General features: G+C 41.1%; 1 protein-coding gene across 2 annotated transcripts in view; it reads right to left on the bottom strand.

Moving 5' to 3' along the window:
- The window catches only part of BRWD1 (bromodomain and WD repeat domain containing 1), a 166,246-nt gene that overhangs the window by 55,750 nt on the left and 95,275 nt on the right, over positions 1-15,221 (bottom strand). For both annotated transcript variants that reach the window (XM_089677883.1, XM_089677882.1), the window contains exons 17-21: positions 13,962-14,187; positions 10,916-11,098; positions 9,669-9,831; positions 3,898-3,988; positions 1,353-1,487 (exon numbers count right to left, since the gene is read on the bottom strand). In XM_089677883.1, coding sequence (XP_089534009.1) covers positions 1,353-1,487; positions 3,898-3,988; positions 9,669-9,831; positions 10,916-11,098; positions 13,962-14,187 — 798 coding nt within the window. The remainder of the gene's footprint in view (positions 1-1,352; positions 1,488-3,897; positions 3,989-9,668; positions 9,832-10,915; positions 11,099-13,961; positions 14,188-15,221) is intronic.

The following is a 15,221-nucleotide window of genomic DNA, read 5'->3' on the forward strand; positions in this document are numbered from 1 at the left end:
GTTCACAAACTATGGTATAGATCTGACGGCCAATCTAATTTCTTGAGGTCCAAGAATGTCAGAACAGTACCAATATCCCCCAAATGACCCCTTTTTGCAAAGTAGACAGTCCGACGTATTTCATAAGAGGCATGGCGAGTTTTTTGAAGTTCTAATTTTTTTGTCATAATTTTTCGGAAAATGAAAAAAATTTTAAAAAGGATTTACCTTTTTTTTTTTTTTACATACTGTCACCAGTGCAGTACAGCATCAACATATAACTGGTGTGGCGGTGATCAGTGACACTGACTGGTGACAGTACGAAAAAAAAAAAAGATAATTTTTTACTTTTATTAGTTTTATTACATTTTTTTTAAAGAATCTTTTTTCATATTTCACTATGGCCAAAGTAGTAGAATGTTACCATAGTAACATTGTACTACTTTGGGGAAGTGATCAGTATTTTTTTTTTTTTTTTTACACAATTTGCTTATAGCAGAGAATTACTTTGCTATAAACAAGCATTTACCTGATTACATCAATTCATTCAGGGTTTTTTTTTTGTACTTCGCTGTGATTTGGCTATGGCTAATCACATAACACAGATGGGCTGTGATTGGCCCAGCTTGTGCATGTGATCGCTGTGACCATTCACAGCTAGACACACTTGTATACACAGCTAGACACCATTGTATGCAACTGTCATGTGACCTGCTGTGATTGGTCACAGCAGGTCACATGGTACCGGCAACGGGGCCGGTACACAGATCTGTCATCGGCCATGTCCGAGGCACACGGCCGGTGACAGATCGCGCCGCAGAGTGGCCCTGCGGGCAGGAGGACTGCGCGTGCCTGAAAGGACGCTATATGGAGTCCACCTGGAGGGACAAGCTGTTCGCCCGGCCGCCATCTGGCTATAGGCCAGGTGGCAACTGGTTAATTGCAGTCTTGCTGAAGTGTATGCCTCACATTTACAGGTATTTATTACCTCTCTCAGAGACCACAGTTCTCCCCTTCCAGTGTCAGCACCTACTTCCTGGCGTGAGATGCCAGCTCAGAGATTAAACAATTCAGTGAACATTGCTGCTTGTGCAGTTCTTAATGGCTGCAGCCTCTCTCAATGAAACTACGTTTCAGAGCTGCAGCCTGACTACTGGGAGATAGGTGACTGAGGAAATATTTTTTCCTGCCTGCAGCAGGCTTATGGGTTCATCACAACCTAAACAAACTTCACTTCACTGGAGCTCATGAAGGACTTTCTAATGATAAAAGGTAAAGCTGTTATGAACGTTACAACTGCTACTCTTGTAAAGTCCACCATAGGAAGTCAACTTTAAGCACAACAATAATGTAACAAAATTCAGTTCACTTACCTCTTCCTCATCCACGGAAGACAAGGTTGTTTCTTTCTCCTCACAAGAGAATTCTATGAACTCTTCTACATCACATCGCGGTGGTCTTCTGCGACTTGCTATCTTCTTTCGCAGATTACGGACACAGTAGTCACTCTGAATAATACCAAGGTACGTTTATAAACATCCAGGTATTCATGGGGTTAAACAAGCTCATGGCTGCTGCATACACGAATGTGGTGTGGACTTTTTCAGCCCCAATCAGCTTTCAAGTAAAAGTGATCCAAGCAGCTCTAAAGTCTTTATAAAGCGTACCTGTCACCTGTTATGCTATTGCTTAAGGGGCTTTTGTTAGCCCCCATGTGATAGCAGTAAAGTTAAATGAGAAAAAATTTTTTTTAAAAAGTGTTAAAATCATAAAATAAAAATGATAAAAGTACGCCCATACAAACTTGAAATGTTTATGTGTATGTAAACATTAATTGCGCCACATGTGAAATGTCACCGGTGGACAAATTTGGGTACCATAGTTTCTCAGAATTTCATGGAAGCATACAATTTTAAGGCTCGACATGTGTGGTATCCATTTACTCAATGGAAACCCATCTTTAATATTGTAACAAAAATGGGTATCATTATTATTGCATTAAAAACCCTTAGTGTATTTTTTGTCCTGAAATTTTGCATTTGATAAACAAATATGATGCAACATAAAAATACACTGCAATTACAACAATTTCATCCTATAGGGCAGTGGTCTCCAAACTACGGCCCAGGGGCCAGATCCGGCAATTTGCTTGACTCTATCCTGTCCTTGGGACACTATTCCTCCAACTGACACCAATCATGAGGCACCTTTCCTCCCACTGACACCATCAATGGGGCACTATTCCTCCTGCTAAGACCAATGACAAGGCACTACTCCTCCCACTGACACCGACGATGAGGCACTATTCCTCCCATTGATACCAACCATGGGCACTATTCCTCCTGCTAAAACAAATGATGGGGCAGTGTTTATTCCCACTGATGCCGAGACATTTTCTACTCACACTGGCCACAGTCCGGCCCCCTAAATCCTGAAGGACAGTAAACTTGCTCTTTGTTTAAAAAGTTTGGAGACCCCTGCTATAGGGCCTCTGTTTTCAGAAAATATATACAGTAATTGTTCAGGGATTTAAAGTAATGTCTAGTGTAAAATGCAGATTTTAATGTGTGGGAACATTTTTTTAAAAATGCACTGGTATTTAAAGCGAACCAGTGGGCGGTTTTAAAATTACAAGAGCTACCTAAGAGCACACACACCACAGGATTATTGCTAATTATGGTTTATTACCTAGAAAGTTCATTGTGTATTACTTTCCAATTCAGTTTTGCTTTGCACTTTACTACATGACTATGCGCTGCCATCTCAGTGTTCAATGAGACTGCTTCAGTGGCCGTATGTCGCTGGACCTACGGTGGTTACACAGGCGTCACCCCAGTACTGTTTTTTTTTTTAAAGCCGGTCAGCTTTCTTGCACAAACAATCCAAGCGGCTAAGTAGCTGCTCAACTGCATGTACAAGCAGGAAGGATGCCCCCTCCCTCCCACCTTTCTTTCAGGATCCCCCCACCCACCGTGAGACCCGAGTAACCAGCCGGCACATCCACTGGCTGGCCAGACAGGTGAACAAATCTGGGACCAGCTTTGATTGTCTCTTCGTAAACCGGAAGGAATGACCTGACATCACTTCCAGTTTACTTGGAAGTACAAAATTGCACCATTAAAAAAAAAAACAAACAAACAAAAAAAAAGATTCAAAAACATTGATCTTGGCGTTTTAAATGCTTTTAAGTGCAGAAGAGGGATTTAGAGTATTATAAACCCCAGACCCCTCCATAAAGAATACCTGTCACTGTGCCTATTGCTGTCACAGGGGATATTTACATTCCTTGTGACAGCAATAAAAGTGATTAAAAAAAAAAATTAAAGCAACAGTGTAAAAATTAAATTAAAAAATAAAAACAAAACACCAATTAAAGTGCCCTGTCCTCACGCACAAAGGCAAATGCACGCGTCGGTCCCGCACATACACAGCGATCGTCCCACACTTGAGGTATCACCACAAACGTCAGATCCTGGGCAGTAATTCTAGCACCAGACCTCCTCTGTAAATCTAAATTGGTAACCTGGGACGGCTTTTAAAATTTCACCAATGAATAGTAAAATTTTACTTTGTTTGGTATCTATTTATTCAGAGTAACATCTTTTAAACTTTAAAAAAAAAATTGGGCAATGTATTGTTTTTTTTTGCACTGAAATTCAAAAATGTGTATTTTTTCCCTCCCAAAACACATTTTCTCTCTCTCTCGCTCTCTCTCTCTATGGTTTGGGGGCGGGCTCCAAGAAATTTTCTAGCAAAAAATACTTAATTTTAACATGTAAACAAAAAGTACCAGAAATGGCCTTGAGTTGAAGTGGATAATTTACAGTCTAATGAAATAACAGAAAAGAAGACTGCAAGCATCGCTTTTCGGGTGTTTTTTTTTTTTTTTCAAACATGCACATAAAATGTATTCCTCACCTCCTGAGAAGAGTCTCGGAACTTCCTTTTGTGCTTCACAAAGACAAGTTTTTCCTGCTCACCTCTAGCAACTCTGTAATCTTCTTCCACTCTGCAAGGGGTTATAGAAAACAAAAAGCCTCAAGGAGTGAACTCTGAGGACCAAGAGTAATATAGGATAGGAAACCTGCCGAGCAACAATATATCAGTCACAGAAGCCCCTAATGCGGTTATTGACTATATACTAAAATCTGGGGCAGCACCCTCTCTGAAGCTGAAAGTTGCTGGAATGGCAGCTTCCATCACAGGTGGCTTGAACAAGCTTCTGGACAGATTACATTAAAGCTGAAGTTTAATCTGCTCATGTGTTGCATTCCCTGTTCCACCTTACCCTCTCCATCGACATGCTAATTAATTTTATTTTAATAAAACCTTTCCAATTTTATTACATACTTCATTTTAAACTGGCCATGCATGGATCGAAAGAAGAAACCCTGTTATTTTGGTTCCTGCTAATGAGAAGCTGATCTATTGATTGACTTCTCCTGAACTGGCTTGTTGATTTTCGCTCAATCAAAGCATGTAGCCAACCGATTGCTGTGCTGATCATTGAATTCTGATACCGGGGGGAGACCCGCTGTCAGAATACAAAGACACAGTAGGGAGGATTGTTGCATCCACATTGAATGTGTGGATGGGGGAATTGGTTCTGTGTGCTTCATTTTTCTTTTCTATGCAATACCAGCAGATTAAGGCTGGTGGGAGGGGCCAGTATGAGACTGTACATAGCTTTGTGAAAACATGACGGCACTCTGCCCCAGTATTCCTCTCATAATACCTCAGCTGTGATACAAGCAGTGGGTTGTCAGTCTGAGGGAGTGGGCATTCCTAGGCAGGATGCAATTGCATGTAGAGCACCCTAGGTAATACCCATATGTGATGCCAAGTCTCCAAGATTGAACTGTCAGGGACAATCAGGCTGGGGAGACAAAGCTTAGACTATGGTGGATGTCCTCCAGCCAGGAAGTGAGGCGAGCTCTAGCTGACTTACTGCAGCTTCTACGCTCACAGTGTGCAGTGAAATCAGAGTAAGAAATTCTGTACAGAAGAGGCGGTTTTATATTGAGCAAAACTAAAGGGAAAGCTGGAGCACAGTTTATTTACAGTTGTGTTCAACAATAATAGCAGTCAAACGTCACTAACCAGATCAATCACTGTGTTTTGTATAAATTATACTTCTACATGGCAAATAATTTACTACTAGGTGTTGTAGAGTAATAGAAATCCAACAGACCCAACAGTCATGACATGCATGCTGCTGAACGTGTAATTGAATCATTAATAGAAAGGGGAGTGTTGAAAATAATAGCAGTGTGGAGTTCAATAAGTGAGGTCATTCAGTCTGTGAATAAACAGGTGGCCCTTATTTAAGGAGGAAGGCAGCAAATGTTGTACATGCCGAGTATAGTGCATGTGAAAATCTGAGAGAAATGGGTCATTCCAGACATTGTTCAGAAGAACAGAGTACTTTGATTAAAAAGTTGATTGGAGAAGGGAAAACAAAGAAGTACAGAAACGGATAGGCTGCTCAGCTAAAATGATCTCAAATGCTTTAAATTGGCAACCAAAACCAGAAAGACGTGGAAGAAAGCAAAAAACTACCATTCAAATGGATAGAAGAAAAGCCAAAATGGCAAAGACTCAGCCAATGATCAGCTCCAGGGTGATCAAAAAAGGTCTGCAACAATTAGAAGACGCCTATGTGAAGCCAAGCGATCAGCAAGAAGCTTCTGCAAAATTCCATTGTTGAAAAAACGACGCGCTGAAGAGGTTACAATTTGCCAAAGAGCACATTGACTGGCCTAAAGAGAAATGGCGCAACATTTTGTGGACTGATGAAAGTAAGATTGTTCTTTTTGGGTCTAGTGGGCGGAGACAGTTTGTCAGACGACCCCCAAACACTGAATTCAAGCCACAGTACACTGTGAAGACAGTGAAGCATGGTGGTGCAAGCATCATGATATGGGGATGTTTCTCATACTACCGTGTTGGGCCTATTTATCACATAACAGGGATCATGGATCAGTTTGAATACATCAGAATACTTGAAGAGGTCATGCTGCCTTATGCTGAAGAGGAAATGCCCTTGAAATGGGTGTTCCAACAAGACAACGACCCCAAACACACCAGTAAACGTGCAACATCTTGGTTCCAGACCAACAAGATTGACGTTATGGAGTGGCCGGCCCAATCCCCGGATCTTAATCCAATAGAAAACTTATGGGGTGAATTAAAGTTGATGTTTCTGAGGTAAAACCAAGAAACGCAGTGCAATCATCCTGGGCTAGAATTCCTGTTCACAGGGGCCAGAAGTTGATCGACTCCATACAACACAGATGTGAAGCTGTTCTCAGAAACAGTGCTTATACAACTCAATATTAGTTCTGCGATTCACAGGAAAGATAAATCTTTAAGCACTTTTCAGTTTATACAGTAAATGTTCGCGTTTGTAAAGAAAAATGCAGAGACTTCTATTTTTTTGAACAGCCTAATATTCCTTTTTGTTCACTTTCTGTAAAGTAATAAATTTGAAAAAATTTTCTTCATGTTTAGATTTGGAATAGACTGTGTGGTGGTCCCAATGCATTTGCGTGTATGGAAATAAAAGGGATTATAAGGATTTTGAGCTTTACTCACTTTAACACATTATTTTTAACACAACTGTACATTGTCCTCGGTTCTTCATTTTACCTGGTTTGCAGCTCAAGGAATGTTTGTAGCTAGCTGCTAAACAGTAGATGAAAGTGTTACTAATCCCAGGACCCTGCAGTCACTATATCTGGTCTCCCCGGACCCTGCATTCACTATATCTGGTCTCCCCGGACCCTGCATTCACTATATCTGGTCTCCCACAGTACACAGAACATGGAAATGCAATTATTTTAGTAAAAATAAACTGCTAAATATCTTTTCTCATCAGCAGTTAGAGAAGTCCTATGACTTCTATCAGTATCCAGCAGAGCACTGTTTAAAGCCTGTAGGAAGAGTTTTCTCAAGGAAGATGCAGGACCCCTGACCTCTGTCTGGACAGTGCTGATTGGCCCTGTGCTGATCACTTGCAATCCCAAAATAGAAAAAAACCTCTCTGCAATGCACACAAAATTGAGCATGTGCAGAGTGACTCCACAGGATATGCCTTATCAGGAGATAAGAGGGGAACACTGGAAGGGGAGGATCAGAGAAGTTGGGATCAAACAGCCTTTTTAAACAATGCAGAGGATTAACCCCTTAGGTTCCACAGTGAGTATAACAAGCATGCTTTACTGCATATACATACTGATTGCACTGTTGTGGGTTTAGTAACACTTTAAGCTTAATTTATACAGAAGAGCATCTTCTCCCTTATTCACCCTAATGACCATGAATGCTGTAGCCAAACTAGAGAAGGCATGAAGAGATTTGATCAAAGGAAAGAGCAAGTGGCATACAAAGCTTGGAAGTGAAAAAAAAAAAAGTGAACCCCATGAGAGGAGAAACAATGGGATGGAACATAAATGTACTGCATATTATGGATAGGTAACTTGGAGGCTTTCAGAGAACAAGATTAACAGTGCTGGATGTACTGTAAGTTTACATTTTGGGCAGGAATCGAAGTGAAGTGAAGGAGATATGTTACAGTCATGAGGTTGAGCCATTAGAATAATGACTGGTCAATGATTGAAATACTATTAAGAACGTTAGTGATGTACAACTGTGCCATCCTGTGTGAAGGTGACTACAGACACTAGGGGGTTTATTTACTAAAGCTGGGGAGTGCAAAATCAGACTCACTTCTGCATAGAAACCAATCAGCTTCCAGGTTTCATTGCCAAAGCTTCATTGAACAAGCTGAGGTTAGAAGCTGATTGGTTTCTATCCAGAAGGGAGTCTGATTTTGCACTCTCCAGCTTTAGTAAATAAACCCCTAGGTGACAGCTAATCATGTGTGGCTTGACTGCTGAACAATCCTTGTACAAACATGTACATGTGTGATTATTAGGCAGAGAAGAAAGCGCTCAAGCACTGGCTTGTCAGAGGGGAAGACAACAGCAATTATCCAGGAAAATCCATCTTGAAAGTCTGATTCGTGCCCACAGCAAGCTCTGTCAGAGGACGTCATGTAAGGTTGGAAGTGCATGCACATGTGAAACTACTGAATGTTTTTGTTAAAGGTGAACTCCGAGATAAGCAAATGTCATCTAAATATAAGAGGTATGGATCTTGGTGTTCTTTGTGCATTTCTTCAAGATCTGTGCTGTACTTTAAAATGGAAAGCTCCTGCACAGATGCCACGTCTCACACTGGAGTATGTTTGAACATCATGCTGGCAACATTTTCTTACGTTTATTTAGCGTGTACACAAGTAAAATAAATTCTAGCTCTCAGAATGGAATTTTAAACTCTTGAAATTAAGACTTTGTGAGCAAACGTGTGTAATATACTGACCGGCAAATCAGATTTCTGTACATTTTTTTTTCTACTCCTGTATACACACAGAGCATGTTTATGCACCTGTGTGTACCAGTACAATGAAAACTATGGGTTGCATCTAGAATAAAAAAAAAAAAAGCCCAAAACGCTGTTTTTAGGCAGTGGTAAGTAAGAGGCTCTAAAGACCAGTCACTCATGCTCTTTCCATTTGCAGGGTGACTGGTGTTTCTGTCCCCTCCTGTAGTTTTAAGTAGGCGACCTGTAGTGGGTGGAGACTGGTGGGTCCTTCTTACAGTTCTGTACGGGCTATGTGCAGCATGGTGGAGATGTCAGTGTGACTTTTACAAAGGTAATATCTGTGTTTGAAAAGAAATTTGGTGCACACAGTGTAATTAAATACTTTATGCCTATACAGGAATGTATTTAAATGAACATTTTTGTGCCTTGGGTTCAGTTTAACTGCTTGTTGTTCGTCCTGTAGTGGAAGTACTGCATCTCCTGGTAGGGGGATGCACGCAAGCCACACCGCCATTCGTGGCCTTGACGGTCAACCACTGGGTCCTGGACAGTGATTGCCGAGCATCTCCAAGGGGGGGTGGGTGGGTAGAATTGTTTGTAAACAAAACTGTTTTCTCTCCCTTGTCAGTTCCTGCACATGGCCATGCAAAGCAGTGTGCTTACAGTGAAGCACAAACACAGCTCAGTATGTAAACAGGTACACAGCACACAGCTGACCCTTTGATCTCCCCAGGTTAACCCCCTAATGCCCAGTGCCATTAGTACAGTGTCAGTGCTTTTTATTATAACTGATCACTGTATTGGTATCACTGGAGATGTCAGTGACGCCAAGTCAGTTCCTCCCCAGTGTCAGAATGTCTGCCGCAGTCTCGCTATAAGCTGCTGATCGCTACCATTACTAGTACAAAATGAATTAAAAAAATCCCAGTATCTATGCCGCCATTTGTAAACGCTATAACTTTCATGTAAACAAATTAATTTTTTTAGCAAAGACATGTAGCAGAATACATTTAACAAAAGTGGGACTTGCTTGGGCAATATGAGGCCTAGGCAGCGCCAGCTGTAGCGTCCACTGGAAAAGAGTTTGAGGGTGACAATGCAGGAGAACTGTGAGACAGTCTCATGGTGCTGTCACTCTATAATAGCAAATGCCTAAACAAGGACATTTATTGAAATAATCCCTGATGATTTTTCATGAAAGTTAAAAAAACTTAAAATCTAAATCTCTTTAGTTCTCATCTCTCACAGGTGCTCTCTAGGTTGTGTGGAAGATTGTTAATGTAACTCTTGTTCCATAAACTTACCTGAATATGCTACTTGGTATTTCTGGAACTAATACTCTCCTTTTCCAAGCTAACAGATCTCTCTCGGTGGCGATTTGACTACGGGGTGAATTGTGATGCATCTGACGGACGCCCTCCACCTGTCCACTGCGTCTTAGACCAATATTCGGAGGAGATATAATGTCTGAATACAAGGACAATCATTTTACAAGCTAAGAATTGCTTGTTACATGTCACAAACTTATGTATAGTAAATAGCAGAAACAGCAAAATTAAAAGAACTTGCAGCTTATGAATTACCTGACAGAGAAACAAAGAGGTTGCTGTCTGCTAGCTCTCTGACTGTTCTGTTTAAGCTGGATATCCCTGTAGAGTTACTTTTTTTTTTTTTTCATTCAACCAGTGGGTTGAACGAACAAAACAAAACAAAAAAAAAAAAAAAAACACCTGCATCCATGCAAGCGATGTGGATGCAAGGATCTCCCCCTCTGCAGGTGGAGATTGTGACAGCGGGGACTCCCACATCAGAATACACTAAGCAGCACTGCAGCCTCTGGCTAAAGCTGCCGATCAAACGCTGGTTTTCCAGCAGAACCATCTGAGAGAAGCCTGTCTCACGACTGGCTTCTGTTGAACAGACAGGGCTACTACAAACAGATCGAAATTCAGCTGGTTTCTGCTCAACCAGCTAAATATTTATATGTGTATACCCTGCCTACACCTCTGGCTTCAGCACCAGAAAACTGTACACAGACGTTCCCCTTCTTAAAAGAGGAACAGTACTCAAAAAAAAAAAAAAAAAAAAAAAAATTATATATATATATATATATATATATATATATATATATATATATATATATATATATATATATATATATGTTCTTTAGCAAGGAACATACATTCCATATTAACAATTACGCTACCAAAATTAGTGTGTGCTGTAAATCGCCTATTTATTCTTGCTGGAGGCTGCCATTTTACTGAAGCCCAGAGCAGCATTAAATCTTTAGGCTGTCAACAGATCGGCCTCTACAAATTAGGCACAGTGCCAAAAATAGACAGCAACTGAGCATGTGCAGAGCAGGATGAGACAGTGTACTGCCAGATTTTAAACAGTATAGGCACTTATTTTTAAACGTTTTACATAGCTACACCTGCAAAAGAGGCCAGCCTGAAGTGATCTAGCAGAACTTAAATTTTCTGACTAAAATTCATATTAATTTGGTATAAAAAGGTTAAAACAATGCATGTTGAAAGATCAAACTGACCTCTTCTTCCAGAATCTCCCAGGGGAGCCTGTCTGCTGGAACTAGGCTCTTGTTCTAGGCCGCGTCTCTGATCCTGCTGCAGTTGTAGCCGTCTGATCATCCCATCCAGGATGCTAGGTTCTTGGTTTTGGTGATCATAGTTTGTCTGCTGGCTGATTACTTGTTCCACAACTTCACCATCACCTGTCAAACACAGAAGCATCACTTAGTATATATTCATGCCACAAATCTAAGATGTCTCAGCTGGATGCACGTGATTTAATTTAAAGTCGTGGATCAGTTTTAATTCAAAAACTGTGGCAGTTCACACAATGATTTTAATTCCAACCAGTTTTCAATCAAACTAAAGCTGGCCATACATGAATCAAAATGAATGCTCCTAGTGTCTTCCATCTAATATCAGGACTTCCTCAAAGCTATTACATGCTCATAGCCTTGTACTTTAAGAAAGCTGAGAGGAACTTATGAAAATGTCAACAGATTGCTTATTACATTCAGTGGGAGCTGTACTTCCACCAGTAGGCAAACAAGAAAATCTGTGGGATTTAACCGTTTCCAGACCGCACTATAGTAGATATGCTGCTACAGAGCGGCAGGGTTGCGCAAAATCCCGTATATATACACACACACATGTGATTTTGCATTTACGGGTAGGGGACGTGCACCCTTACCAGCACCGCCATTTGCGGCTGCCAATCACCGGGTCCCAGCCGATGATTACTCGCCAGCGCCCGGTGATTGCCGAGGATCTCCGATGGGGAGAGCAGTATGTAAACAATACAGTTCTCCTCACTGTCTGCTCGTGCACACTACTTTGGTTGACTGTGTGATTACAGTGAAGTGCACACACAGAGCTTACTGTGAAACAGCACACAGTTAACCCTTTGATCACCCCTCATGTTAACCCCTAATGCCCAGTGCCATTAGTACAGTGTCAGTGCTTTTTATTATAACTGATCACTGTATTGGTATCACTGGAGATGTCAGTGACGCCAAGTCAGTTCCCCCCAGTGTCAGAATGCCCGCTGCAGTCCCGCTACAAGTTGCTGATCACCGCCATTACTAGTAAAAATTAAAAAAAATTCAAGTATATATACCGCCATTTGTAAACGCTATAACTTTCACATAAACCAATTAATTTACACGTATTTTTTTTTTTTTTTTTTAGCAAAGACATGTGGCAGAATACATTTTTGCCTAAATTTATCACGAAATTTGATTTTTTTAATTTTTTTTACTGGACATGTTTAATAGCAAAAAGTCAAAAATGTTTTTTTTTCCTCAAAATTGTTGGTCTTTTTTGTTTATAGCGCAAAAAAAAAAAAAACCCACGCACAGGCGATCAAATACCACTGAAAGAAAGCTCAATTCGTGGTGCATTTGGGTGCAGTTTTGCATGACCGCACAATTGTCAAAGTAACGCAGCGCCGTAATTAATAAAAAATGGCCTGGTCAGGAAGGGGGGAAAATCCTCAGGAGGGCAATTAAAAAAAAAAAAAAAAAAGGATAGTGCTCGTTATGGGAGGTAGCTTTTGAGTATATAGTCTTCAACCGTTTTAAGACAAAGAAAAAAAAAAAAAAGATAAAATTGTTAAATAAAATGAAAGCGCAACTCGAGCCAAATTTTAAAATTGTGGATATAGTCAACTTTTTGTTGCTTCCTTTGTCATAATTTGGGGTATTTCTCTTGCCATCAGAGTGGTATCAGAACAGAAAGGTGAACCTCACCCTTCATAGGGGATACAGAAAGCAATAATGCAAGCATTCTAGCAGAGTGGGGAAGGGTTGAAACTTCTTTCAGGGGGTTTAGTTCCATCCATCTCCATGAAGGAGATTCGCCCATGCATCCTTTCCAGGTGATGAGTCGGACAGAACAGAAGAGAACACTTTATGAAAGACACAAATCATTTGAACATGACAGACATTCTAACTATTTTCCGGGAAAACCTCATCTGATAAGCAGAAGCACGAGTGACATGGTCAACTGACCGGAGACAAAAGGACATTGCGCAGGATTGTGACCTGGAATAAGAAAACAACTGCTGCAAAAATTACTGCAGAGCTCAATCTTAGTCTTCACAATACGAAGATTGAGCTCTGCAGTCACTTTTGCAGCAGTTGTTTTCTTATTCCAGGTCACAATCCTACAAAATGTCCTTTTATATCTCTGGTCAGTTGACCATGTCACTCGTGCTTCTGCTTATCAAACGTTTTCCCAGAAACTGTATATGTTGTCATAACCTCTGATACTGTACCTCGCAAGACGGCAAATAAGTTGTCAACTTCAGTCTCAGAGGCACCAGCTAAGCCAGCAATGGGCAAACTACGGCCCGGCGGACCTTTTAATCCGGCCCGCGGAGCGTGATACTGTCAGGATGGCTGTCAGGATGTGTGTAGGCGGGGCAGCGTGACGAACGTGAGGGGAGCTAGGCTCCTCTCACAGTCCGCCCTGAAGACCGGAACGGCGCGGGAACACGGCGAGAGGAACGCGCGGAGCAAAGGTAAGTAAATTGACACAGGGGGGACTTGGCTTACTACTTGGGGGGGAATAGTACTATGGGGGATGAAATACTATATGGGGGATGAATTACTATATGGGGGATGAATTACTATATGGGGGATGAATTACTATGCTTACTATGGGGGAATATTACTATACTTACTATGGATGACACATACACATCATTCATCTACTCTTGGTCCGGCCCCCGGGTCCAATATATGAACCCATTGAGGCCCTCAAGTCAAAAAGTTTGCCCACCCCTGAGCTAAGCGGTACCAACAATTTGCCCTCTTTGAAGCTCAGTAAGCTCTGACATTACTCTGTATTAGTACCAGTGCACTCAAGAACCCGCTTGATAAATCTTTTTGCAATATGCATCTTTCATAGGGATGAACAGTACTCAAAGGAAACATCCTAAGAATACACTGCAGCTCAACTGCAACACGTGGACACAGTGTGATGTATAACCCACCTGAATCTGAACAGTCTAAACCAAGTTTTCAATGTTTTTTTTTTTTTTTTTTTTAAAGCTAAAAGTCTTACTAGTCTCCATGTATCCCAGCTGAGGAATCAGGTGCTCATCCGCACAGTTTTCCCTCCCAGGTACCAGGCGCTGGTACTTGGTTGGATGTGGGTTTCCATCAACATCTACCAGAAAAGGTGGTGGCATGAGGTGAGGAGCTTGTTGGGTTTGTTCATCAAGGACAAAATGATTTGCATCACGACAAAGAGGTCTGTAGTCTGTGTGGAAGAACATTTGATCTGGAATCTGAAAAAGATAAATATATTTCACGATTAAAAATGTAGTTCAATTTGAATAGCAAAAGGGCTGGCAAGGCTCTGGCTCCACTGACCGGAGATGAAGCAGAGCTGATCAAATTTTGACAAAAGTGCAGGAGCTGGAGCATAGGTAAAACTAGGACAGAGGTGAGCTCTGACCTGGGTCGGTATGTGATGCATTTTGGGGTAGCACAATAAAAATTATATGTAATATATACATTGTCAATATTAATACGTATTATGGACACATTGTTTGTGAACCGAGTTGCATCATATTTTGAAAGTGATTTTGTTGATACATTTTATATAGTATTATTTTAACACTTTTTCTTGTTTTAAATAGTTTAACACTTGAGATTTAGTTTTTTCTCTGTGTTTACGGACACTGAATAACAGTTGAGATTTTGAGCATGGCATACAGTGTTTCTTTGCACACTCCACAGTGAGTTTAGTGACTGCAGCTGCATAATTATTTATTTTATCATTGGCGCAGAGCTTTTCATATTTATAAAAATATTGGAGTGCAAGCCATCAAAGCACTCTAGCTTCTTTAAAAGGAAAAGTATAGTAAAAGCTCATTTGGTTCTACTTCTCCTGTAGGTCACAGGAGTGCACTTAGTTCTCCACTCTTGTGACCCATATTCAGCCAACAGCAAGCTGAAGTCCATTGTCAGCTGACATCATTCAGCCAGTCCTGACTCTGGAGGGATCCAGACTTTATTATCGGATCATGTGATTGCTCAGATCTTAGAGGCAGCAAGGGACGATGCAGCATCGGACCAGTGCTGCATCCACTTAGGCAAGTCATTTTTTTTTTACTTCTCTTTTAAAGCGATACTAAAGGTCGGCAGCTTGCTATGAGGGCACCCGCTACTCCATTATTCCATTCACACACGGAGCCATGGCTTGGCCCCACCCCTCTCTCTCTACACATTGGCAATCTGGCTTTGATTGACAACAGCAGCGGGAGCCTATGTCTCCAGCTTGCTGTCTCAGCCATGCATGCATGCATGGAATGCTTGA

Source organism: Staurois parvus, unplaced genomic scaffold (assembly GCF_062004578.1).
Source record: "Staurois parvus isolate SC_StPar_1 unplaced genomic scaffold, SC_StPar_1.0 ptg000195l, whole genome shotgun sequence".
In the NCBI taxonomy this organism is placed as follows: Eukaryota; Metazoa; Chordata; class Amphibia; order Anura; family Ranidae; genus Staurois; species Staurois parvus.